The sequence below is a fragment of the Athene cunicularia genome (genome assembly GCF_003259725.1).
Source record: "Athene cunicularia isolate RWA chromosome 8 unlocalized genomic scaffold, athCun1 chr8_part1, whole genome shotgun sequence".
Classification (NCBI taxonomy): Eukaryota; Metazoa; Chordata; class Aves; order Strigiformes; family Strigidae; genus Athene; species Athene cunicularia.
This window is the reverse complement of record NW_020799109.1, coordinates 14854171-14879959: the sequence shown is the minus strand read 5'-3', so window position 1 is coordinate 14879959 and position 25789 is coordinate 14854171. Positions and strand designations below refer to the sequence as shown.

The window sequence follows — 25789 nt, the reverse complement described above, 5'->3', positions numbered from 1 at the left end:
ACAGGGGACGGGCGTGGGATGGGGACGGGCGTGGGATGGGGACAGCCGCAGGTGGGAGCTCCTGTCTCCCCCAGGCAATCAGCCAGGGTAGGAGGCGAGGCTTCACACAGCCACCTGCACAGCATCAATTCTAATTTCCAAGGTGGATCTTTCACTCTGTCTTTTGTAATAAAACTGCAGTTTTAAAGACATACCTATAGCAGAATATGCTAGAAAAAGGGGCAGAAAAATACATTAAGCTCATGACTCCAGTTTTTCATTCCTTTTTCCTGCCTCTCATCTTTTCCTTATTTAGAGCTGCAATGCTCGGTGCTGATGATAATAACAATGCTTTTCAAGCCACTACACAACAATATTGACCTGTTGTTGGTCTGTGTACCAGCAGCATATCATAACTCAGTGTGGTTTTCCTCTCTAGCTGCTAGAACTTGTCCGTTCCAGGTTCCTTTTACCTGAAGAAACAGACTGCTTCAAAAGCAACCCCACCTGGACTGCGCTAGCAAGGAAAAACAAAGCAAACCCAAGACCTTCTTAACTGAAGATATGACTCCTATTTGGATAGGCGGCATGAAAATAAAATTGCAGCATTCATATAACTGTGCCTGCTTGCTAACTCCCTGGTGAGTTAGAGTTAAGGCACTATGAGAGTAATGAAGTCTTTATCTTGATTGGAAAATGTTTCATTATATGAACAAATGAATCACTTGTCCACACCCAGGATGCTTCCCCCCCCGCACTCTCTTGTCTGTTTAACAGTACGGAAACATTAAAATATAACAGCAGGGAATTCAGCCAGGTTTCATCTCTCCCACCAACTGCAACAACCTGTATATACACATAAGATCTCTATAAAAAAGCCCTAGGTTTCCAGTGAGAGAATTAAAGATTTTCTTATTTCTAGCAAAAGTTAGATGCTCTTATTTTAACCTTTGTTCATGTTCGTACTTCCAGGCATGAAGTGCTACTAAAGCACGTTACACTTGGCATCTCTTATTACTGAAGCAGAAGGCAATGTAATCTTGTGAGAAAGTGTAATAATGTGGTATTCATTTTGCTTCTGTGGCTGGAAGCCAACTCTATATTAATATTCATTTCCAGTATACAGAGCCACAATATTTCATTTATTTTAAGAATTTACAATTAATTTGGTATGATTCTGTTATCTGCTCCCAATTTCCTTCCCTGTTTCTTTTAGCTGAAAAAGCAGCTCTTGTATAGACTTTAAAAAAGTAAATTCACAACTGAAGCATCAAAAGATTGCTACTGGCTACTAAAAGCAAGAAAAAACACGGACAGAACAAAATGAACTTGAAATATTATAGATGACAACGAAAATTAGCTTTCTGCAAATGGTAAAATTTCATCTGTAGTCTCAGTTGACTTTTTCCTTTCCATACTCAGCAGATAAAACACTCTTTGCAGCATGCTGTTTGCTACTATAACCAAACCAGAGAACACTGTTTGCTCTCCTTTGTTTTCAAATGATTTCAACCACCACATAGCATTAAACTGCAAATATGTGAATCTTTGTAAAATGTAATAAATATAGGGATTTGAAACAATTATAATAACAAATAAAATCATTAGTATTTTAAAACTTCAGAAAAAACATAAATTGATGCCTCTACTTCCTACACCTTTGGTTTCCACTAGTGCAACCAATTTTGCAATGTAAGTGCATTTATAATTAACACAAGTTATTACCTAACCAGCCAGTCATAAGATCTGTAATTCCATTCTCCTAATATGCATTTATCTCTTCCTTACCTGTGAAAGAGCCTGAAAAGCATTTTACTTTCCAGCTGCTGGCACTTACTTTCCTATAAAAGTGAGATTATATCCAAGTCCACAGACTCAACAGACACCAAGAGAGCAGTCAGTACAACAGCTATCAAATCAGAAATACCATCAATGATGAAACCATCCAAGATCTGCAGTGTGCCATGGGAAATGCCAGTTTTCTAATATATCCTGGCAATATTTAAGGAGAAAGAAGGGAGGGAAGGGAAAGTGGCCGTGAAAGCTATTTAAGTGAAATGAGACTTCCCCACATTCAGTAACCTTCATGGAGACTCCCAGGACACACTCCCTGATATATGTGTATGTTCACACATACATACAACCAAACTATTTCAGCAAAGCTTGTCTGTCAGTACAACACAAGAATGAGTTGTGTTAGTCTAGAATAAAGGATTATGAAATTACATGGTGAATATGGAAGACCATATACAGCATTTAAATTTTTAATACTGGGTTTTGCCATTTTCCGGTACTAGATCCTCCTTGTTTGTGCAGATCTGGGGAAGAAGACAAGACAGAGCAGCTTTCCTGAACTATCTCTGAAAATTCTTCCTGAAAACAAAGAATTTTGATAGGGTATGGTATGTATCTGCTTTAAATGATGGTGAGATCACGCCACAGATGCACCAAATAAGCCTATGTATTATATACCAATTACTGAATAGTGCAAGAAGGCATGGAGGTGCTCTTTTATTACTCAACGAGACTTCTCTACCTGCAATCTAGTCAATCAAAATTATTACACCCAGAAATAGCCTCAAGTTCTATACAAATATTTGTCATTAAAAATTCATAACCATGTTTTCCTGATCATTCATTTGTGTTTCTCTGTCTATTAAAAGGGCCACAAGAACAGTCGGGGAGACAAACTGACTGGATAAAGTAGAGTTTCTGAAGAAAAACAGATAAAGAACAGATGATACAACTTCTTTTAAAAAGATTGTTCCTTCCTCATCTCTTAAATTAAAGAGCTATTTTAAACACCACATCTGATAGCAGTGAAATATTTTTCCCTTTTTTTAAAAAAGCAAAAATATTTTTAAGTGGATGCTATTTCTGTATGCACTTTGAGTTTTATTTCCTGAAATTTAACTTAGATAGTTCTAATCTTAATGAAGTGTTTGCCACTTTATTTTCAGACAGCCAAATTAGAGACAGGTATTCCATTTGCACTGTTTAGTTGTTTTATATCATATTTAACAGATCTATACACTGCTTCTAAATGGTTGTGCAATAAGAACAGAAAGAAGAAGAAACAGGAAGAGTCCAAAAATAAGGCACCTACCAATCAAGGATATTAACAGTCACTTCAGATGCCTGAATACTGCATTTCAGTTTCAACATACCACACTGTATCAAAACTAAAAACACAAATGTGTTTTTGTATTTCATTTAAAAAAGAGACAATCTGAGTCTCAGAAATTGAAGCTAGAACATGCTACAGATACTTTTAGTTTGACATCCTAAAACTTCAACAGAAATTTCTAACAGAAATTTCCAAGAGAATTTTCTAACAGAAATTAATTGTACGGACCATTCGTCTCATTTGCAAACTCAAGTGAAAAATAAACTAAAGCTTACCTTCAGTACACTGCAGGAAGCTGATAATGAGCAGAAACCAAAAACTTTGCATTCTGCAGCCAGAAGACACCATTATTGATCCCTGTAAGAATTTTCTTTGTATTCCTTAATGAATCCAGTTATAAAAGCCCAGCATCATCGAAACCAGTGGTCTGCATTATTCATCTTCATACCTGGAGAAGCAGAGGATTTGGAAGAAAAGGAGAAAAAAAATCCATCAATAGTTGAACACCAATAATTTGGAATACCAAATTTTACTTGACATGAAGACAAAAATTTTTAATAAAAACTGACAGTACACCTGTACTGTAGCTGGGAATTTGGCAGGTTTGTGGGATGTAATCTCTCAAGGTCAGTGATCATTAAACAGAATGCCAAACAATTATACATGTTCAAGTTGAAAGTATGAATGTTATTGATGTACTTGCTCTAAGACACATGGAAAAAAAAAGACAGCATTTTTTCTGAATATAAGAAACTGGATTTGCAGATGACTAGGCTAAACTTTTCCCACCCCCTAAATACGACACTACTTCCATTTCTCTACCTCAAAGTACAACAATAAAATTAAATCTAGGACACTGCCACATTTCTTAGGGATTTGAAACATGGAGTGGCAGAAAACAACAGAACAACATCACTCAACAGTAAAGCTCTGCAGGTCTCCTCACTGCCACGGCTCTGGCACTCCCTTTGTGCTACACATAGATCACTCTCCTTGGACGAGAAGCATTAACAGCAAGTTTGCCAACCAAATGTTTGGTGAGGAAGTCTGTTCATATGACTCTACAGTTTGCCATATTTCTACCAAATAAACACCTTCAGAGAAAAGGGAATAAACTTAATGGATGAGACTCTCCTGTCCTTAGCTTCTGACGAGATTTGTCTCCAACTAAGAAATATGAACTGAACTGCTCCTGTAAACGATGTAGCAAAGGAAGAATTCTTAAAGCTATCATTTGCATTTGAAAAATATAATGAGAGTGAGAGTGTAGTAGCTGTGATAGACGATTTGACAGCAGAGTGCTCCCTTCTGCTAATGACTTCATTCTCTCACCAGCCAACTGAGTGACTATATACATCCTCTTCCATATCACTGTGTGAAGCTAGATCATGCTTCAGCCCCAACTATTAAGAGTTTGGGAAGCTATAGAAAAATTAACATCCATATAAAACCAAATTCTTTCCAACTACAAAGTTGGCTCTATATATTACACATAGGTGAAAAAACTCCAGAAGAATGACTCTCTCTGAACACTGAGGCAATGATAGATCCAAAGAGCTGTGTCTGGTGCCGCACTGGCTTGGCCTCTCCAACACCAGTGGACAGGACTGCACTGATGTTGTCTCAGATAGCTGAAATTAACATTACTTTAAGAACATGTAATGATAACTATGTAAAAATTTAAGTGGCAGGATGTAAGGGCCACTCATGAGTCTTATGAGTACTGGAGCATGTTGAGGCTTTTAAAAATACATTTGCCCTTTTGGCAAGGAGAACTGGAAGGGGTGAAGAGCACAAAATGCCAAAAAATTTCTATGAACTGTAGATCACTTTCAGAAGTAGAAAATGTAACTCCTTTTATATTAGTCAATGTTAATATTAATCAATGATGTTTGTTCCCTGAGCACACAGACAGCAACAAGACTGACACTTTTTTCTCCAGGACAGAAAGGCAGGAATTAACAGAAAACATTATGGAACAATATCTCTGGCTCTCAATGAACACAATGTGACTATGGCAGAACAGGAGATTATTAAATAGCCAAGTAGGCTTCTTTTCTCCTTTCTAAAGGGAGTGATGCTGCTTCAGTGTAGGCATCCCTCTCACACAACACAAGCGTGCTTGTGATTTCTCACATGAAAATGAAAGAGAACCAACATCTGAAGCAGAGTGAATTTATGTTTATTTATACATAAAAACAAACTCTTTTTCCAATTTCCAACTACAGACAGGTGCTCTTCAATCACAAGTGCTTTTATCTGCACATATTTCAACAGAGCATGCAATAGTGAACAGAGTGCTTCAGCGCAGGACAGCCAGAGCGTGGCTCTCCCTGGCACAGACCCGTGTGCCCAGAGGTAAAAGATGTGCCTTCAATTTAGATGGTGATACACCAGCTGCTACAGGACAACCCAGAGGCAGTTATGAAAAGACAGTCATATTGTATCTCTAGATCTTTCACATTGGGCCGAGAGTGTTTTGCAACTAAAAAGAAAAAAATAATCTAAAAATCCACAAAGGATGCACTGCATTCAGCAGAAATTACAATTGCAAAGGAGCTCCTGCTGAGTAAAGAAGAAAAAATTGCCACCATGATATATCCAAAAAAACCCCTGGAGATAGTTCAGCTAAAAGCTTGGGAAGAGATTGGATTAATTTTTTACCTGTAGCACCCGAAGGAAAAATCATAGAACTATTTCACAGACACTACAGACTAATCAGCATAATTTCAGTAAGCAATCAGGATAATCCGAGAGAATACATGAGGAACAATAATGGCTATAAAAGTGAAATTAAGTCAGCCTTCTGATTGCTCCCAGTCTGTCCAGAAGATTTTGACTTCCTGAGACTCAAGTTTTATTATTATTTCCACAATATATCACTGCACACTCAGATTTTGAGACATCTTCCTTCATCTTCAAGTAGATAGTGACATACCTGTGCTACATCATCCTTAAAATCCTGGCTTCCTTGTGGGCTTTTTTTGAATTGGGCAGGGGGAGGGGAAGGGTTGTGTTAAAATCAAAAACAATAATCAAAGTATCACTTGCAGTACACAAAGTCTCTCTAGGAAATAGGTGCAAAATATATGGCAGAGACCTTTTAAAAAAAAAAAAAAAAAAGAGTAAGCATTTCTGAGTTTGTAATCTGATTTAGTAAACTGACTTATTTTAACTAACTTCTTTAACAAGAATTTAATTAACTTCTTTAACAAGAAACCACAGTTTCTGGAAGTATATTGATGATTTTGGGATATCAAAACCAGCAGAAACTATTCAACTAAGAATAAATGCAACATATTTTAAGGACAAATTTATGCGCTTTGTGCAATATATTGTTCTCTCTAGATTGCTGTAGCCTACAGACATAGAATTTAACTCAGTGTGCTGCTGCAAAAAGAATTCAAAATAAACTAACCAGCCTCTACCAGATTATCAATTACACATGTTTTTCTAAAAAAGCGAGAAAAAATTAAGCAGTGTTTGAAAACTGATGCAATAAGGTTTGGGTTTGCTGCTTTTCTTTCAACTAAAAATTAACAGCTTCACAGCGAACAATTTTTAATGCAACCTATATATTTGAGAACCTCTATGTGGCTCCAAGTAAAAGAACGATGCAGTTCTAAAACAACTATTCATCAGCATAACAAAAGCTAATCCTGAAAGAGATACCCAGACATGAGCTGGAGCCAGAGAGCACTCCAACCAGAGACACTGTTGTCAGCCCTGTCCCTCTGACCATCCATCAGCGATACGGAGACTGTCAGTGGCATCTCACAACAACAACAAATCCCAAACCAAACAAGCAGGACCAGGAAAAGACATATTAAGTTACTTCTTTGTAAACTGAAAAAGGAGACCACAGTGAGCGGCTGTCCTGCACAAATAACTTATTTCCCCTCAGACCTTAATAAACCTTTTCTCTGGATCACTGACTGCTTTGGCTTGTGGGCGGGACAGCGAGAAACTCCCCAGAGCAAAAGGTTGCTTGAATTTCAGAGTGCAATAAAAGCTGCCCAGAAAATTTCAGTTGTAACTTAAATCCCTACCTCTGGGCCATACTGCAGTCTCCCACAGAAAAAAATCCCAACCCTCTGCTGGAAACAGGAGTGGTTTAACTTGTTAAGTTTCTTCACATATGTGCTGCTAAAGAAGACTAGATCAGTAATAGAAATGTTAATGTTCAAACCTGTACACTGCAAAGGTATTAGGCTCTTCATACTGTATTCCTAAACTGTGCTCCAAGTCCCGAGTATCTTTGTGCCCCTGCCTTGCTTCCTTGTTCTTCTGTACTTCAGAAACTTCTGTACTTCAGAAACTACACACAAAAAATGACTGCTGCAGAATAGGTGCCACTGTTGGCCACCCCTCTCCCCGCAATGTTGCTCGAAAGCACCCCAGAGATAAGAGAAAGCTGCTCCAAACATGCTCCTTGAAATACTTTAATCTTTGAAGAGAAAGACCTCTAAAGGACTAAAGCATCCTGACTCTACTCTATTTAACCTTCCCAAGGTTTTATTTTCTAAAGCCAAAAAAGGGTCTTTTAAGAGCTTCTGGACAACTGACACAGCATGCTCAAGAGCTGCCTTTTCCATCCTGTTCCATCCAGCTTTTCAGGCAATTAAAACAAAGGGGACTGCAGAGATATTTCCAGCTAAGCCAGGATGTTTTTCTTAGTTGAAAGTCTTTCAGACTAATGCTGATATATTTTACAATATAGTGCTTAATTTCCCAAATCATCTTAGAAACACTGTGAAGCATTTGCAACCTCAGTCAAGCTTTAACATTCCTATTACAGAAATAAAATTTACACTAGCTTTGCAGACGACGAGGCACAGAGAGGTAAAGAACACCAGCCATAGCTGCGCAGCTCGTACGAGCTGAGGAACTAGCAGGACCCAGGCAGTCCTTCTTATAAATCCTGTATGACCTACCTTGCCACACATGCAGCACCCCCACTGCCTTTCATAACCCAGTTTATGAAACTAAGTAATTCTGTAATATATCTGAGACACTCTGCAGAGGATAGGAGGGGGAAGAGAAGGCAAGGGTGAGTAGATATATATTCATACAATATAATAGACTACTCAGTCTCCTGAGAAATCACGTGTCCACGTGCTTTCCCATCATGAGGCTTGCCCAATTTTTAAAAAGTTAAACTTCCTATAATCTGTAACATAAGAATTTAATTAGTGCAGCGTGATTAGCAAAACTGTCTAAACCACATTAGTAAAATACTAGAATGAGATTCATACTTTTTATGATCCAAGAGCTACAGTTTTATACACATCTGCAATGAGACACAGCTCAAGATTTGAACACTATATCTTCAGATGCATTCCTAAGTCTTCAATATGGTTATTCAAAAATTGACTTACATTAATAACTTTGCATTAGTGCTACACTACCAGATTGTAGAAAATCTTCAAAGTTATGAGATCTCACAAAAAAAACCTGAAGACAATCAAGACTCCATGCTGATTTAGTTAGCATCTTCTACTATTTATGGTAAACAATCAACGCCTGATCTGTTCCAATTAAACAAGTTGCATACTGCAAGAAGAAAGGAAAGGCTAACCCTGCTCTGTCTAAAATTGGTTAACACTTACTTTACATTAAAAGCAATTCAATGCTTAAAATGTACCAGAGTGTCTTATCTTCAATTCTGTATTCAACAGCCCCTATTAACTGTCACCTTGAACACTGGATTTCTAACCCAAAACATCTCTTCCTAAGTTGCATGGAAGGAATACAGTATCAGGAAAGGGAATAATACAGTAAGAACAAGACTTGACCAAGGTCATCTAACCTTGCAACAAAAAAAATGTACTTCAATGCATTCAGCTGCGTTGTGCTCTGAAGTGATATACCCATGCCTGAGGAACACCTGAAATAGTGTGCAATAAATGTGTACTGTAAATCAAGAATGACCACAGAAATGCCTACTCCACACCAGCTTGGGTTCCCACCTCATCAGTGCAGCAGATCATTCAAAATATCAAATCTACCTACCACAAGCCTTGACACTACAGAGTACACTGACACTACTTTAACAGTGCAACATCACAATTTAGTCCATCAGTCCACAGCAGCTTGGTGGTCTACTGCAATCATTCACAGAGAAAATAAATAGGATTTGAGAGGAAAAGTGGAAGGTTTTCCTTCCTCATCAGCACTCCAGTTCAGCTCGGCCTCATTCTCGTGTTTTACAGACACGTTACATGGCGTTCCATTCCCGACAAGCCAGCTTTGCCCCTTCTTGTTAACACAGGATAAAGCCTGGACACTCTAGGGAGTTTTCATTCAATAAGCCAGCAAAGTAAACCTTTGCTAGCGCTAATAAGAATGGCTTTTTTTGGCTCCAGGCACTCTCCTTTTGCCAAGTCTGAATTTCTCTTTTGCCTTTGCTAAATGCTCAGAATCAAAAAGCAGCAGGGGGTGCGTGGAGGGGTGTCTCACTCAATCCTCATTGCAAATTCCCTGTATTTCACCTGAATCGACACCGTGCCACTACATCAGACCACCTCCAATCAAACAGTGCAGGTAAAACCTTTCTAACACTTCTGCCCTCTGTGTGACTACATCTTCCTGGGGTCTCAAGGATAAATCCCCAGCATCCAAAAAGGGGGGAGGGAAAGGGATGCTGTAAGTCAATTACAACCGTTATCGGCTGTAATATCTTAGTGTCACGCTGAGCACGTTAAATATGCTGATCACTTTGGACACCAGAGGCACAGTCTAAAGCTGTTTGCTATTCTCTTCATTAAACTACAAAACAAATAGCTCTCATTTTCAAACCTATGTAGGACAGATTTTATGAACATCAAAAATAAACAAGAAAATAATGAATAGCTATAAAAAACACCGAGAACCTTATGACAAACCAAAAGAAGCAATCACAACAGTTGAAGAAAATTCAAAGGCTTTTCAAACTTCTCACAGAAATCCTCAAAATAATCTATTTATATTAGAAGATATCATTCCTTTCCCTTAAAAAAACCCATAAAAATCACTAGACTAACATCAACCAAGGACACTGCAGTCTTGTAAGACAGTAAACTGTTTGTTGACAGCCTTGACAAGGCTTTGCAAAGGCCTGTATTTCTCAAAGCTGTTATGCCACTTAGCTGATCTCTTTTTTTCCTCCCATCCATTGTTTTTCACAGCTGAGAACTTGTTTGAAATGGAAGTAGACTGAAAAACAAAACAAACAGAAGTCCTGGGACTGTGGTCAAACGTGTCCATACCTGTGCAGCAACGTGGTGTTTCTCTAGCTGTTTGCAAGGATTTCAAAGATCTGCTGTATAACCGCCCAGCACTGGGCTTAAGCAGGGCAATAAGTACAGATAACGCCTTTCACAGCTGATGAGCTGAAGTAAGACCACCTCATTAGACCAGCATAGAGCCACCAGCAAAATACCCACAAGCTACTAACTTCCAAAATAAAATCAAGTGACAGGCAAAAGCAGAGACAAACATATTTTTATCCATGCATTTACAGCACTTTTACCCATGCTATAACTGGGTTAATGGGGGCTGTATAGCCCCAATACACTGGGCCTGCAACCAAACCACAGTTGGGGATAGCTGTGCTGCAGCCTTGGTATCTGACATTCAGGCACAAACCTCTTTTTGGTAGCACCAGTCCCCTGGAAACTGCTGCACTGAACACTTCTTTTCTAGGCATGCGACAAGGCATGTTATCAAAAAGATTCATGAAGGTGCTGTTCCAGCATCCATTTTAAAGCATACCATTTTCTATCAGTTGTATTTCAGATCAATGTATGTGGTCTATATTCAATATAAATTACATGGTTCAAGTTTCAAGAACAAGCTTGTGTAGGCAGCAAAGTCACTTCAGATAATTTTTTTAATTCTATCAAAACCCTTTGTTGTTACCAGAGAAATACCAACTTTTTAAAGAGTAACTGAAAAATATTTATCATTTTTAGAGAATCAGAAGCGGAAGGCACATACATATACATACAGTGCACTGGGTGTAATTTGTGGCATATCTTTTGCTTAGAGAAGAATACAGTTCTAATGTTAACATCTGTGAGACCATGGCCTAATCATTGTGCAGTGAAATATGAAACAAAATCAATGGTGGCACGTAAGATGTAATCTCTACTGTGTTTGACTCACTGCACTGAATCCTTGACTCATAAATCAATTGTTACTAGCCATTCAGTGAATCAATATTCAGATTCCCTCTTGGTCTATACATATGACCACTAAATGAAATAATAATGGCCAAAATCTGTCATATATTAGGTTATCAATATTACCAAAAGGGATTTATTGGGAGTAATGAGATAATCTAGGATAAAATACATCAGATAAGCAGGCAACGAAATGTGAAAAACCTCTGACTAAATATAGGGATAGCAGGAGAAAGGTATTTTTAAATACTTGTACTTTCATCATATCCTCAAGTACTAAAATTTACCATAGCATCACAATAATGCATTTCATGAAAGACCATTTCAATAATGCATGCTTTTAATTGTTTTAAAACATGCTGTACTAAGTTTTCTTTATCTTCTTTCATACAACCCCTTCTTAAGGTATTACTAGGTTTGTTTCTTTTCTCTGAAGCACAATTAATATTACAGTGATCAGAAAGTAGTATTTTCTTACCCGCAGCCTGATAGTCAGGAGCTTCAGAAGATCATAGTTTAGTTCCACTAAAACCCACTACCAACAAACAAACTTCTAAGACTAATTCCATAAAGCTGTATTTTCCAAACCATTCACAAACCACTTGGTTATTAAAAGATAGTGGATTATGCCAAGCAGAGAAACCTGAGAAGTGCGCTGTGCTACTATGCCATACTTGGCCATGAGCCACATCAAAATTTGCAATTTTGACAACAGAAGAAGGGAAGAAATGATGGAGACCTCAAATACGTCACCTTTGAAAGAATAATCAACTAAGAATGATCTTTAACTACTTTCTAAGCACACAAGAGATTCCCCAGGCAAGTATGACTTACAGGTAGAAACTGCACTGAAATTATATAACCCTTTGGAGGACTTCAGCATGTATATTAAGCACAAAAAAAAAAGCACACATTGACAGAGAGACAGCTTTCAGGTTCACCAATTTTACACAGCGGTAATACTTAGAAGGCTGAAAAAAATCATGACATAAAAATCAACAAACTCTTGTTTTTCTTCCCTCGTAACTGGCTTTTCTCATATACACGTTCATGGTGAAAACAAGAACTCAAGGGTGAGAAGCCATCTACAACAGTAATGCAGAGACAGCATTAACTCTCTTCTTTGCACATACACACAAATATACGACCAAATTACATATTGCTCACATATCATCAAGAATGTGCAAAATATACGCAATAAATATGGCAAATAAATATTCAGTATCTATTCAAAAAGGGCCTGATTCTTCAACAGAACAAAGAATTTACTGCTGTTACTAGATGATGTGCTCTGTAAAGATGTACAAGTTGCCTAGGCATCTAATGATGCAACTATAGTTAAGAGTATTTTCTTGTACAATTTAATAAGCAATGAACATTCAGGTGACTATTCTTAACTGTACAAGGCAGCCGAATGACTACCAGTCATTCATCAGAGCTGTATCACTCCTTTAACTGCAGTGAACTGTGGGCTTTCTTATTTATTCAAACTATAATAGAAAAATAGAAAACTATTTCAGTTCATTTTTTATTCCTTTTGTAGAAAGGCTAAGTCAGAAAACTATAATTACATTTGGAGAAGTCATAAGCAAAAAGAGCTCTAAATTGTAATTGAACAGAAAGGCTCCTTCTACTTGCATATACCCCTATTTAAAACTCTTCTCTCTAGCATCCTACATAGTATTTTTTCTCCCTTGGGGTTAGGATGAGAAAAAGAAAAAAAAAAAAAAGAAAGGAAAAAAAAAAAAAAAAAAAAAAAAAAAAAAAAAACAGTGAAGGCCTTTTCCATGCACTGTAAAAAGGGAAGTGTGAAGTGGTATCTTCTAACTTTTAAACAAAATGGAATATGTGTTATCTCCAGTACTGCCACGCCAGCCATAGTGAGAACTTGAGGACAAAGTATCCCTAAAATGTTTTCATTCAAAGAATTTTTAAACAGAATTAATACTTTATAAAAGTATTGAAAAGAATGAACTCTTTTCACTGGAGTGACTGAAAACATTGTATTTCCCATAATTTATTTTAAATCATCCATACAGCACAGATGAAATTTAAGATACATTTTGAACACTTTTTTTTAGCAGCAACATGACCTCTGATATTCTGTGGTTTCACCAAGAATACCAAGAACTTTCTGTCATGCATTTACAATTTCTTTTAAATAATATAGATCTTGGTAGCTCAATGTGACAATGACACTGCTACTTTGGAACAAATTGTATTTTTCTTTAATTAAATTATATTATGATTTTAAATTATAATTTATTTAGCCTTTCACAATTACAAATACTTAATGGCTTTTACTGTGTATTCTTTTAGTAGAAATGAAAGAGAAATATTTTTTTTATAAAAATACCTGCTCTTCATATGTTCTGCTGGAGTTCATGAAATGTATGTGAAACTAAAAAGAAAAAAGTAAGTCTACATTTGTCTATCAACAATATTTATAAGTGAATAGAGTGGAAAGATTACAAAATTTTAATAAGAACATTATATTATAGTAGCAATAATCTAGGTGTTTTACTGGGAAGTGAAGTGGATTACTGTAAATGAAATTTTAAATGTCCTTTCCATTTTATAGATAATACAAAATGAGTCTTTTCATGTCTCCAGCGATAAGGATACATGTGCCACACATTTAAATAGTGCCTTCACCCTATCCAACCCTGCTCATGAATTAATAATTCAGTGACATTAATACAAGAAGATAAATGATAAAGAGGTTACCGCACAAGGGCCAACGGTACACATATACTTCTTTTAGAACAGCTAATACCTCTCTGCCAATTACAGTTAGAACTTTTTAACAGTTTTCAATGGCATTTTTACAATCTAAATAGCAGCTTATGCACACACAATTTCACACAACTCAAGCTTAATAAATCTCCTGCTGCTACCAAACAATCATTCTGGGGGATTAAAGTGCAACATCTGCTAACATTAATAAGCATTTTACACCGCAATATGTATAAAAGCAGTTGCTATCAGTCTTCTGAAAAAGCTTCTAGACTGGTTTGGCATAAATTATACCTTTATCGTTCAACTGTTAACTTTAGCTTACGGCAACAATAAGGTAGCTATATTGCTATATAGCGGGGAAAAAACAACAAAATTATATACTGACTGCAATTATCATTTGTAGTGGAATAGTCTTTGAAAAACTTGAAAAACAAACAAAAGATGTATGTATGCAAAGAATTTCAGGTAAGAACCTGGTAAAGTCCCACAGTTTCAACACTTAAAAGAAACTGAAGCTACCAATCTGTTTGCAAGAGACAATTTCTCTCCTAATACCAGCTACAGCCTTTTAATCCACCTTGGCCTTTTAAAATTTTTATTTTTATTTCTACCAAAGCAGTATCTACTGTGAAAGAATGAGTGCCTTTCCAAGGCATAAAATAAATATCAAGGGTTTTATTTAATTAGGAATTCCAGCATACATTTTTAGGTAGAATTTGGCAAATGAGCGTGCTTTGGAGTCGAGAGACATGTAACATCAGCTTGAGCCAAGAACACAGTTGGCAAGCACGGCACAAACTTTTACATGCAGCCCTGCCAACGCAACTCAAGCCCTGCAGTTCAGCCGTGGACAGCCGAATGCCAGAGCCTGCCAATCACCCTTTCTCTGTAGTGAATAAAACAAACAAAGTAATATTCTAGCTGGTCTTACCATTTCACTGTAAAGCAGTTTTTCAAATTATTTTTAAAAAATTGAGAAGTATTTCAGACTCTACCTTTATATACTCTACAATCTTAGTAAAGAGAAAAGAATCAATAGTCACCTTTGCAATAATAGATATTATTATTCTTGTAACACCTTTTTATAGCGCTCCAAGATAATTTTCTTGTGTGGAAACACGGGGGCCAGTATCTGCAAGCTCATTTCTTTCTTTTACGCAAAAAGGAATGTGTATAAAAAATATCCAGAGATAGAACAGAAAATGAGATTAATAAATATGTACAAAATATTTAATCTACTTTTTTAAAATTAGCAATTCATTTCCCCCTGATTTTTCCATTATTAATTGCTTAAATAATATTGTTTTAACCTTTTTTTAAAGTCAAAACATTGCTTTAAAAATTACTGTTATACCATTCTCCTTACATCGCCTACATTCTTATTTGACATGTTGTAAGAGAGATGAAGAAAATCAAAGCAATAAGATAATAAAGGATTCCAGCAATGCCAGTGCTTGACAGTAACTAAAACTCAGGACCTTTTGATGCTATCAGGCTTTAAAGTACCCAGAACTAGGGCTGAAGCCAGGCTTGGCCGAAAAAAAGAACAGTCACTTAAGGACAGAAGGAAAAAGCTTAAAACAAAAGGTAAGTACATTCAGTATCTATCTGTTTTTTCCTCAGACTGATGGTTTCTTTAGGCTGAAGTCTGCACCTGCAATTCCCATACATATTTCAAAGATTGGAATCACTGTCGCCGGAGGAAACACATGGGGATTAAGAACCCAGATGCCTCAGTGCCACAAAGTCTTTTAAAAATACATCTTGAATTTTAGATTACCATTTTAAGATAAAATTTGTTGAAGTTCCTGTGTGCTGCCTGTAAAAACACAGCTTTATACTAAGGTGACAAATTCTTCTTTTCTTTTAGAATAGAAACACATGATATTGGCACACGACTTTGTTTTCAGGCTATTCCTCCACCCGTACTCTAATTCTCACATCAGGCATCCCCTGCCATGTGCTAGCCTTACATGTTCTTGAAGATTTACTGCTGCTGTAGTAGTCTCATGGCTATTTCAAATCCAGGTCACAACTTTCCACAGTTACTCAGATTAACATCTGCAATCTAATCTATTTTAACACAAGAATTCAACAGTGCTGAGACAAAACCGAGGTGACTCTTTTGCTCAAAGATGAGTGAATATTAAATATGAAATTTAACAGGTTTTAATCATAACAGTTTGTAAACAGTGTAATACATATGTCTGCCCTAATTTAGTAAGATGGAATTCTCACATAACACTCATCAAACTGAGCACAAAAAAAATGTTCTGGCATTTCACTAAATTAAAATCTTCAGTCCCCACAGCAAGAATGCACAAATTTAGATTTTATTAATACCTTAAATCAAACTCGCTTTTATGAAAGGCAATTTACAAGTTATCTTCTCTTGTGATAGCGAAGAACAGAACGGGTCTTAAACATATTTTTACAGACACTTTGATGATAGTCTAACCTTTTGGTCTGACTGCTATTTTTAACAAAAATAGCATTTTCTTTGAAATCTAGCAAACTCCTGTTTTCATGAAAATAGTTTTAAGCCTTCAGTGACAGTGTGTGACAGCTCAACAGATAGATGGTAAATTTAAGAGAAGTTGTGCCTGTTTAGAAAATGCATGCCGTTTTACCAGCTTCTCATTCAGCAATATGAAAAACCTCAAATTTAATCTAGATCTCCGTATTTCACAGCTCACCCAAAATTATCATATTGTGCAAAACCTTCATACTCACAAAACCATGCAAGTTATACACATGCTCAACAAGCCACCTTAATTGCTGCTCTATATACTTTAATGTTTTAAATTTCTAACACTAAACAACACTATCAAGCCTTCTGCATTGCAGGCACTTCTGTATAGATTACAAATCAGATGCACAATGAAATCATCATCAGGTAGACTTCCCGTACCGTCGGTTACTCACCAGAAATCAGTGAAAGTCACACCATGGGGCCAGAAAAAAAAAAAAGGAAAAAAAAAAAAAGGCCAAGGGAGCAGGCAGAGCTGGAAGATGGCATCCTCCCAGCTATTTTCAAGTACAGTGGAAGTGGGAAAGCCCTTGGGTAGGGCGTAGAAGGAAAGCAAGCAGATGGAAAAGGGAAGGCCTAAGGAAAGATGCAGCAGTGCAGGCAGGCTCGCCCTGCCGTGCCATGGGTGGATGTGTTGAGAAGCCTGTGCAAAATAAAGAGGCAATTGAAGGAGCAGAGGAGGACTGACAATGAAAGAATGCAAGCCAACAGGGAACAGAGAACATGCAGCACAGTACAGAAAAGGGAAGGACTAAATATCTGAGTGTCATATTATTTCCTTCAAGAGGACTGCCAGCATGTAGGACCAGTTGCCACACTCTCATAACCCAATGTACAAGACTTATTTCTGTCTGGGACACAAACGCAAACTACACTACCTGCAACTATTCGCTTTTTAATACACATGAAAAGCACACGAATCCACATCAGAAGCCACGAATCTGTTTGAAGAATGAGTCAAAGCAGTAATAAACGTGAAGACAGAGAAAGATAATGTCGGCACTAAACGAGATGGGCCAGCATGCACATGCAATGAGATGCACATCTGCCTGTATACCTGCATACAATTATTTAGAAATATTTGCTGTTCTGCAAGTAATCATATTCTATAAATGGCTGATAATTTCACAGTCCATAATAATAATAATAATAATAATAATAATAATAATAATAATAATAATAATAATAATAATTTTTAAAAGCTTAAAAAAGCTGACCACAATTTCAACACATCTACTGCACATTCCGGGCATATTTTTTTGTTGTTTAAAAATCAAGCCCAGAAGAGGTTGTGACAGTAATAAATGTACAGTTTATTTAGAGGTCACTATTGGGCAGAACTAAGATTTTATTTTTGGAAGAAGAGAAAAAGAAAGACAGGAGTATGAATAACATAGACAAAAATGGAAAGGAAAAAAACCCAAAACATAAAGGCCCGTCTTCTCAGATACGTAAGAAGTGACAGACGGAGTCATGACAGAATACTTCACCTGACACTGCCTGGCTATCAACACACTCTCTAGATGTTACTTAGTTTTATTTTATTATATTTTCATTCAAAAGGTGATTTGATGTTTTTGACCTAAAAATAGCAGCTTTATAGATCTTCTAAAAATAAAAATATCTAACCCACGATTACTATAGTGTACAATACAAGAAGAGCTTGCAGCAAGCACAGTGTAAGATTTTAACAGCCAGACATTTCACCCCAATGATTTCTGGTCACCAAAATAAAACCCAAATTCACTGTTACAGTACTATTTTATGACAATTAAGTAAATACCACTTTTTAGCTTTTCCATGGTGTTGTTATTTACTAACTAGAACATGTACACGTTAAGTCCAGCTGGCTGAGAGCAGAAAGAAGGAAACCAGGCTCTTCCGAGCCTGTGACTCCGGACAAGCATCATTTCTGATCCGCCTCACAATTTTATCACATGATAAACTGGACACTTTGTTCTTTTGAGTAGGTACCGTATTAATACCCAGACATGTACTCAACCATACACACATTCATGAACAGACATTCATTTACTATTGTTCAACTTTTGTTATTATTTTGTTCACTTTCAAAAATATTTCTAAAAAGCACAGTCTCTAAGAATAGCTTAAGATAGCTAAGAATAAAAATATATTCAGCTAAGTATTTTCAAATATTTAAGTATACTACTAAATGTTGTGTTCCTTTCTAGAAAGTTATTTATGTTGCAATGACTACTAATAGCTCTAACTTCCCAAAAGCAGGCACCGATTTCTTCAACATTTACAAAGCACCAATTTCTTAAAATCTGGACTTACACAAAAGTCCATTTCCCACTTTTCATTTTGAGCTCCATTCAATAAGCCATAATTACGATTTCTTTTTCATATCATTATTCTATTACAGGTACTGGGATATAACTCGCTAAACTGACACTGAATGGGCTGTGGTATGGGAAGAGAAGTACCACTGTCCTTCTACTAAGGACCAAAACATCAATAATTCAAGCTGATTGGGAAACACTATTCAACAAGACTATTAATTTTTAAGAATGTGGTGGGCATAGTAACAAACATCACAGAACAATTCCAAGAATCATCAACAAAGCTTACAAATATGAAGACTCTGCAATGAATAAATCTACATCTCTTGTTCCAGGTTAAAAACCCTGGACTCGGAACCACAGTCTGGAATCCAGCCAGCAAGGCTACGAGCATCGCGAGTGACCCAGGCTGCTGCACAGAGGTACTCTGCCGCTCCAACTATGTGCTACAGTACTTCATGCCATATACTGTGCTGCACCACTTAATTAGGTTTGTCAACACAATTCTAAGGGGTTTTTGATCTTAAAGCTATTCTGTTATAGGTTCCCCCTCCAGAAGTAAGCTTTTAAAGCATTTAGTGAACCTGAATGTCAGTGAACATGCCTGAGAACACACAGATTTAAAAAAACAAAAAACCAAAAAAACCCACCCTAACCACGAAAAAATTAAAAATGCAAAATACAACTATTCTCGAAGGTGGTTCCATTTCCTACACATTTGTAAAACTGCATGGACTCCAGACACACCATTACTCAGGACACTCCTGCATGCCTCCCAGGGCCCTCGCATGGTTCACCTGCGGCCCTGGACAGGGAGTGTGGTTGAAGACTCCCCCAACCCCGGCACCTGCATGTGCCCTGTCCGGGAAGAGAGATAAGCAAATCGGTGTTTCCCATGGCGCACAGGATGAACTCTTCTGCTCATAAGTGCTCTTAGGGTTTCCATAGTGAATGTCATTTACATGAAGGCATTATAAAGGTTCCCACATGAAAATGCATCTCTGGCATAATTACATTCTTTCAAGTTACTTTTCCTCCCACTTGCTATAGTTCTTAGGTGAAAGGAAAATATTGACAAAAACAGGACATGAAGGGGACATAAGATAACCACAGACTGAAAAACACAAAACCACTAAGCCATTTACAACTCTTTTTAAAAAACTTTAACTCTTTACTGCTACCGGACAGCTTGAGATCAACTACACAGGCTAAAATACTCTTTAATTTATAGCTTAAGGGTTATTCCATGTTTAAGAGGAAGGTGCATGTAAAGAAATACAGTATCTTCCTCAACCTGTCTGTTCTTTGAAATGTCTTCATTAAAATGGAGATTTTGACTTTTTGACTGTGAATAACTGAAAAAAGGACAAACCTGGTTTCCAAGGATCTTCATCAGCAGACAGCTCACACAACACTCCTGTCTTTGTCTCACAACACTCGCACTTTTATATCACAGGCAATTTTTGAGGGGGAAGGGCAGATGGGACTACCTCCAGTTCACGAGGATTAGCTAAATTAGTCCTAATTACACCTTTGTTTTATTATAAAGCAACTGAAAGACTATAGCCACGAATTTCAGTCTGCAGGACAGAAGGACTCCTACTTTCCCAGACCTGAGCGGCAGCCATGACAAAGTCCACCACTGCATGCAGGATGACAACCGTTACATATCGGACCATGATAACTGAGAGTTCCAAATCACAAGCCTACAGTAAAAAAGGTCCTCCTTTTTTTTTTTTTTTTTTTTATTTTGGATGGAAACATCTTGTACATATTGGCATTCACAGGTTTTCACTAACATTGCAGTAAAAACACAACTTGTTCAATGGTCAGATGGACTTAAGTGTATTTTGGATCACAATACCGGGAGCTACTTCTTTATACCATTTGCAAGCCACAATAAAAATCCACCAAGCATATTTGCTCAGTTAGTTCAGCAGCAGCTAGTATTTCCTATATGTACAAGAACTGACCAGTTGTTCTTTTAGGTAACTTAAATAATGGCTGTAATTAAATGATTGAGGAGATAGTAACCATTTCTCAACTGTGCAGAAGTGAACACAGTCGTGCAAATTGCTTAACCACAGCATTGAAACAGCAACGAATTTTCCCACTGCCCCATGTATTTTTCATAAATCCTCACCAATTAGTTTTAATAATCTTTTAATGCTGCAGCTTTTATTCGGTGTATTGATTATTATAAATCTATTTAAAATGTAAACAGAAATCATTTACTGGCTATCTTGCAGCAGACCTACTATAGAATTTTCATTTGTTAGACTTTCCTTCAATTAACATATAGAAATTTGGTAACTTTTTTTTTTTTTAATATATTCAACAAAAACAATTGTTTTAAATAATTGTTTCATGTACTGAGTGATTTTCCGTGAAAAATACACAAGAAGCAAGAAATTTATTGTTTAGAGAATCTTAGCAATCACATGCAATGATCAAAGCTGAACAACAAAAAAATAAGCTAAATGCAATTAAATTAAGCTGAACTTTTAGATCGGCCCTTAATTATCAAGGTAATTGAAAGATGCTGATTTCACTGTAAGTCACTATATTATCATCTTAAAAAAATCTAAGAGTCTATGTTCAGAAACAGGCTGAGAACAGTAGTTTGTAATCATGCCACTGTCTAAACACTGCTGTAAATATCACTATAATCAGAAATAATATCATTATATGCGAAGATGTAGTATATAGAATATACTACATATAGAATCTATGAATTCTGTACAGGTGACAGAAGTATAAGGAAGAATTTCGTTCACAGGTATACTTCAAAGGTTATACTCGTTTTATGTGCTCCGTTCGGCAGGTTTTTCAATCGAAAGCCAAGAACTGCTGATTACTTGCATCCCATTTGCCAAATACAAAAGCTTTATTAGTCATAACAGCACTGCTGTTCCAAACAAAGAGATATAAATAATAATAAAAAAGACGGCGGGGGAGGAGGGGGAAGACAGACTTACCCCTTCTTCAGGGTTAGTTGTCTGTGGGCAGTTAAGTATGACTTAGTATGGCTTCATTTTTAATGCACACTATAAGTAAATTACTACAATGTGGACTTGTGCTTTGATCTATTGTCTTGCAAACAGAATAATACTGATTTTAAGAAGCCATTCATTATGGAATTTTTTAAAAAAAGAAAAATGGCTAATTTATTTTACAGTTATATATACGTTTTCAAAAAATGTTTCAGAAGAGCACATAAGGTTAAAAATTTGATAAAAATATTTCTGCATATATTTTTCTCTTTAAAACAAAGAGATTGTCTTCTAAAATATTAGAAAACTTTTTCAATCGTAAATATGTAATAGTAAACATCCACTGGAACCTATTTTTCAATACTTTTAAAATAAATTATAAATAATTGTAATATTTAAAGCATTGATAAAAATGCTTTATCTCTCACTGAATATGATGCGTTATTCATCTTTTATTCTGAGTACTGGCTGCTTCATAGTGTATACAAGCCAAGCACTGCCCTCAACAATGCAGTCACAGTTCACATTTTTAAATCGGTTGGAGCTCCACATTCATCAGGGGGTAACATTCGTCCTTTTGTATTTTCTTTTTCTCACAAACAAAAGATACAATCGTTTTCCACAGTTCAAAATGAATGAAATGTAAGAACGTACAGAAGTTTTTCTAAAACAGAAAACGTTATTCTTTGCGTCGTAATTCTTGTTCTGAACACAAAACTAAATACAAAGCTCCAGAACTTTGCTTTATTTGTGTAAATACAAGACATATGAGTTACTGATGACAGATGGAAGTCATACATTGATATCATGATTACAAAAATAATGAAGTTTTGAATATTCATTGTTTAATGCAGTTTTCAGGCCCCGGTTATTTTCCAGTAATCCACCAGAAAACATTTAAACCTGTGAGCAATATTACCTTCTATCAGCACTTTTCCAGAAGTGGAATATTTCATGTCAAAAGAAACAGGTGCATCTTTCCTCTGGCTACTGATAATCAATAACAATTTAAACCAGATGGGTACAGGATCTTTCTACATAAAAGTCTTATACATAGAATTAATCCAAAACACCTAGAAATGTCATGTCTTACAAACTTAATTAATGCTATGCATGCATGTGTACAATACATGGAACATGTATTGGAAAGTTCTTCTACAGTAAGAATTGCCATCTACATATTTTCTTAATCCGGAATGACCTAACTATCCTTTTGTTACAGTACATCAGGGAAAGAAAGGTATTTTATTTGTTTAAACACTAATTATTCCAGTATTTATTGAATTACACCTCAAGGTATCATCTTAAAATGCATGGCTATTTCATCACCCTTCACCATTCAGACTGTTCTGTTCAATACAGTTATTCCTAAATGACTATATAACCTAATGTATTTTGTTCAATCAGTCCCCATAAGTTTTTTTTATTGATAAAACATAATTAGTTTTACGAAATGTGACTAGTACATTGCTTCTGCCAAGTCAGTGAGTACTAATGTCTCACTTCTTTGTTTTTTTTTAAAAAAAAAAACAGATGGAAAATTTTAAGAATTAAGGAACAGCTTGAAAGTCACTTACATGAAAACTGTACAAGTATGACATTATTGTCACTTTTGTTCCTTGTAGTAATTTAAAAAAGTATCTAAGTTACTTATCACCATAAAAACCTGGTGCTAATGAAACACAGTTATGCTACAGCTAAAACAAAGTAACATGACTTTTTTCAAGTAGGCTCTTCCAATATGCCAAGTAAATTACCATTGTTGTATCTTCAAAATACAAGGGTGTTAAAAAATATATCTCAATCCCAGCTGTATTATCCTCACAACAGAATTAAAGTTACATACACATCTTGATTTTCATATTGTACAGCAGTTTCCACTGAATGGAATTTCTGAAACATCCTTACCTCATGGGGAAAGAAAAGACACACTTTGTAAAGAAAGATTATGTCCATTGCCTCCCCGTAATTCCTCAACAAGATTAAATTAAGAAACCTCTCTTTCTTCATCATGACTAATACGTAAATTTTCCCATGCAAAAAAAAAGATGATGCAACTTTTCAACTCCTAGCACCTATCAAAACCTCTATGAAAGACATAATTTATATATTTTCTGTAAATCTTACCATTATAATCCTATTGGAGTGTAATTGCTGTGGCTAATATTCTTACCCTGTTATGAAAATGCTCAACATAAATGTGGCACTGAGTTGTTAAGATAATACATGATCATGCTGTGAGAGGGTAATACCTATACAATAGCCCTTGCCAATACCATAAATCTCTTTATTAGACAACAACCTATTACAGGAGATCTACTTAACTGTTTCCCTACTTAGAGGGCCATTTGGTGTTACAATAACAAGCTGACTTTTCACATTAGCAAGGATTAGCCAGTATAAATAATAAATCGACACCAAGTTGCTGCTCTTTTAGATATGGTAAATCGTTCCTGGTGTTTAAAAAGAGAATCCAAACTTAAGTCCTAAAACCACGTTAGACTGAACATATGTTAAGTTTAAAGTTCTGTTAGTTTAAACTAACAAAAAAAAAAAAATCAACTCTCAAACCAATTTATGTGGCAGATTTATTACAGGAGAGCATGTTATGGAGAGCTGTTTCTGGTTTATGGAATGTGCATGCATACTGCTTTATTTCCAAACAGCATCATAGCAAATCATCTTTAAATTTACTGAAATATTTTGAAGTAAAATGATTGCCACCATTTTTCCTGAGATAAATATTGCAGAATTCATCTAAGTACCATCTATTATGCTTCTTGCTCAGCAAGCTAAGCTATATTATAAATGAATTACTTTCTTCTCTGAATTCTTAACTTTTTGAAGGATCATACACTTCCACATAACTAGAATACAAATTATAAAACCTGCAATAGAAACAGATTGGGTTTTATTGTGCTAGATTAACAAAATATCACTATTCAAAATAAGCATTTCTGATTCTTCAGGCTAGCTTTTACATGACAATTTACAAATAAATTTAGGTTATAATATTCCTTGCTCTCTGTTGTCAATCTTTTTGTAAAGCTTAAACCAGCAATCCTTACCACTGTTTGCCTGCTTCAGATCAACTGTATGAATTCATCGGTTATATCAGATGAAACTCATTCACCTTTTTATATTTTATAGTAGAGAAAAAGCAAAATTAAGAGTTAGCCTGGCATGTGCAACCCCCTTGATTATGATCCATAGCACTGCTTGCATAAATAGAAAAGACTTACCTATTGCTTTTTGGCTAGCACACTACACTGCACGAGATGTACTGAAGACCTGAAAATACTGTGTTGTCTCTCTTATGCTGACATTTTTAGAATCAGAGAAGACAGTTTATGCAACAAAAATCTGCTTCCCGTCATACAAACTGTCCTCTTGCACCATGACATGCTAGAATTGTTTTCCTCAGATCCTTTTGAAATTTTCAATAAAAAGGCACTTCTTTGAAATATGAAGTATTTCTAAAGTCAGCTTTTGCTTACTGACATTTAAAAATTTTTGCCCATTGTTTTCTACTGTTACTGATGGACAGTCTTTTTAAAAGCCATCTTGAAGAGCCTTTCTGCTCTGCATAACAGAGAAGGCACTGTGAAATGAAATTGTACTTACTGAAAGCAATTCAGCCCCGAATGCCTTGATTACTCTGATTATCTCATATACAAGCTCCCTCTGCAGGTAATAAGAAGAATGAGCAAAAATATGTGAAAAATGTGGGTAACAGCACAAGAACCCAAATAACCAGTCATTATTTTAAAGAAACTCTCTCTGAAATCCTTGCATAATGTTATCTGACTTAAGAAGCCAACACAGAAAACAGTCTTTTTTTCCAGCTCTGTGTCTCTTTTTGTTTCCTCAGAAAAGTTAAATTCACACTTCAGTCTTTCCTACATCAAAATACACAGATCTCTTTTTCAAAGTCACGTAAATGCTTTCAGGGCGGG

The 25789-nt window shown here is 36.1% G+C and overlaps 1 protein-coding gene across 32 annotated transcripts in view; it reads right to left on the bottom strand.

The window, feature by feature from the left end:
- Window positions 1–25789, bottom strand: part of ADGRL2 (adhesion G protein-coupled receptor L2) — a 393248-nt gene that overhangs the window by 125229 nt on the left and 242230 nt on the right. For 30 of the 32 annotated variants that reach the window (XM_026853639.1, XM_026853640.1, XM_026853642.1 and 27 more), the window contains one exon: window positions 3382–3554. In XM_026853639.1, the coding sequence (XP_026709440.1) occupies window positions 3382–3454 (73 nt within the window). In that variant the 5' untranslated portion in view covers window positions 3455–3554. Of the gene's footprint in view, window positions 1–3381; window positions 3555–16932; window positions 16952–25075; window positions 25182–25789 lie in introns of those variants that run through there. The other 2 variants (XM_026853615.1, XM_026853617.1) reach the window with 2 other exon arrangements.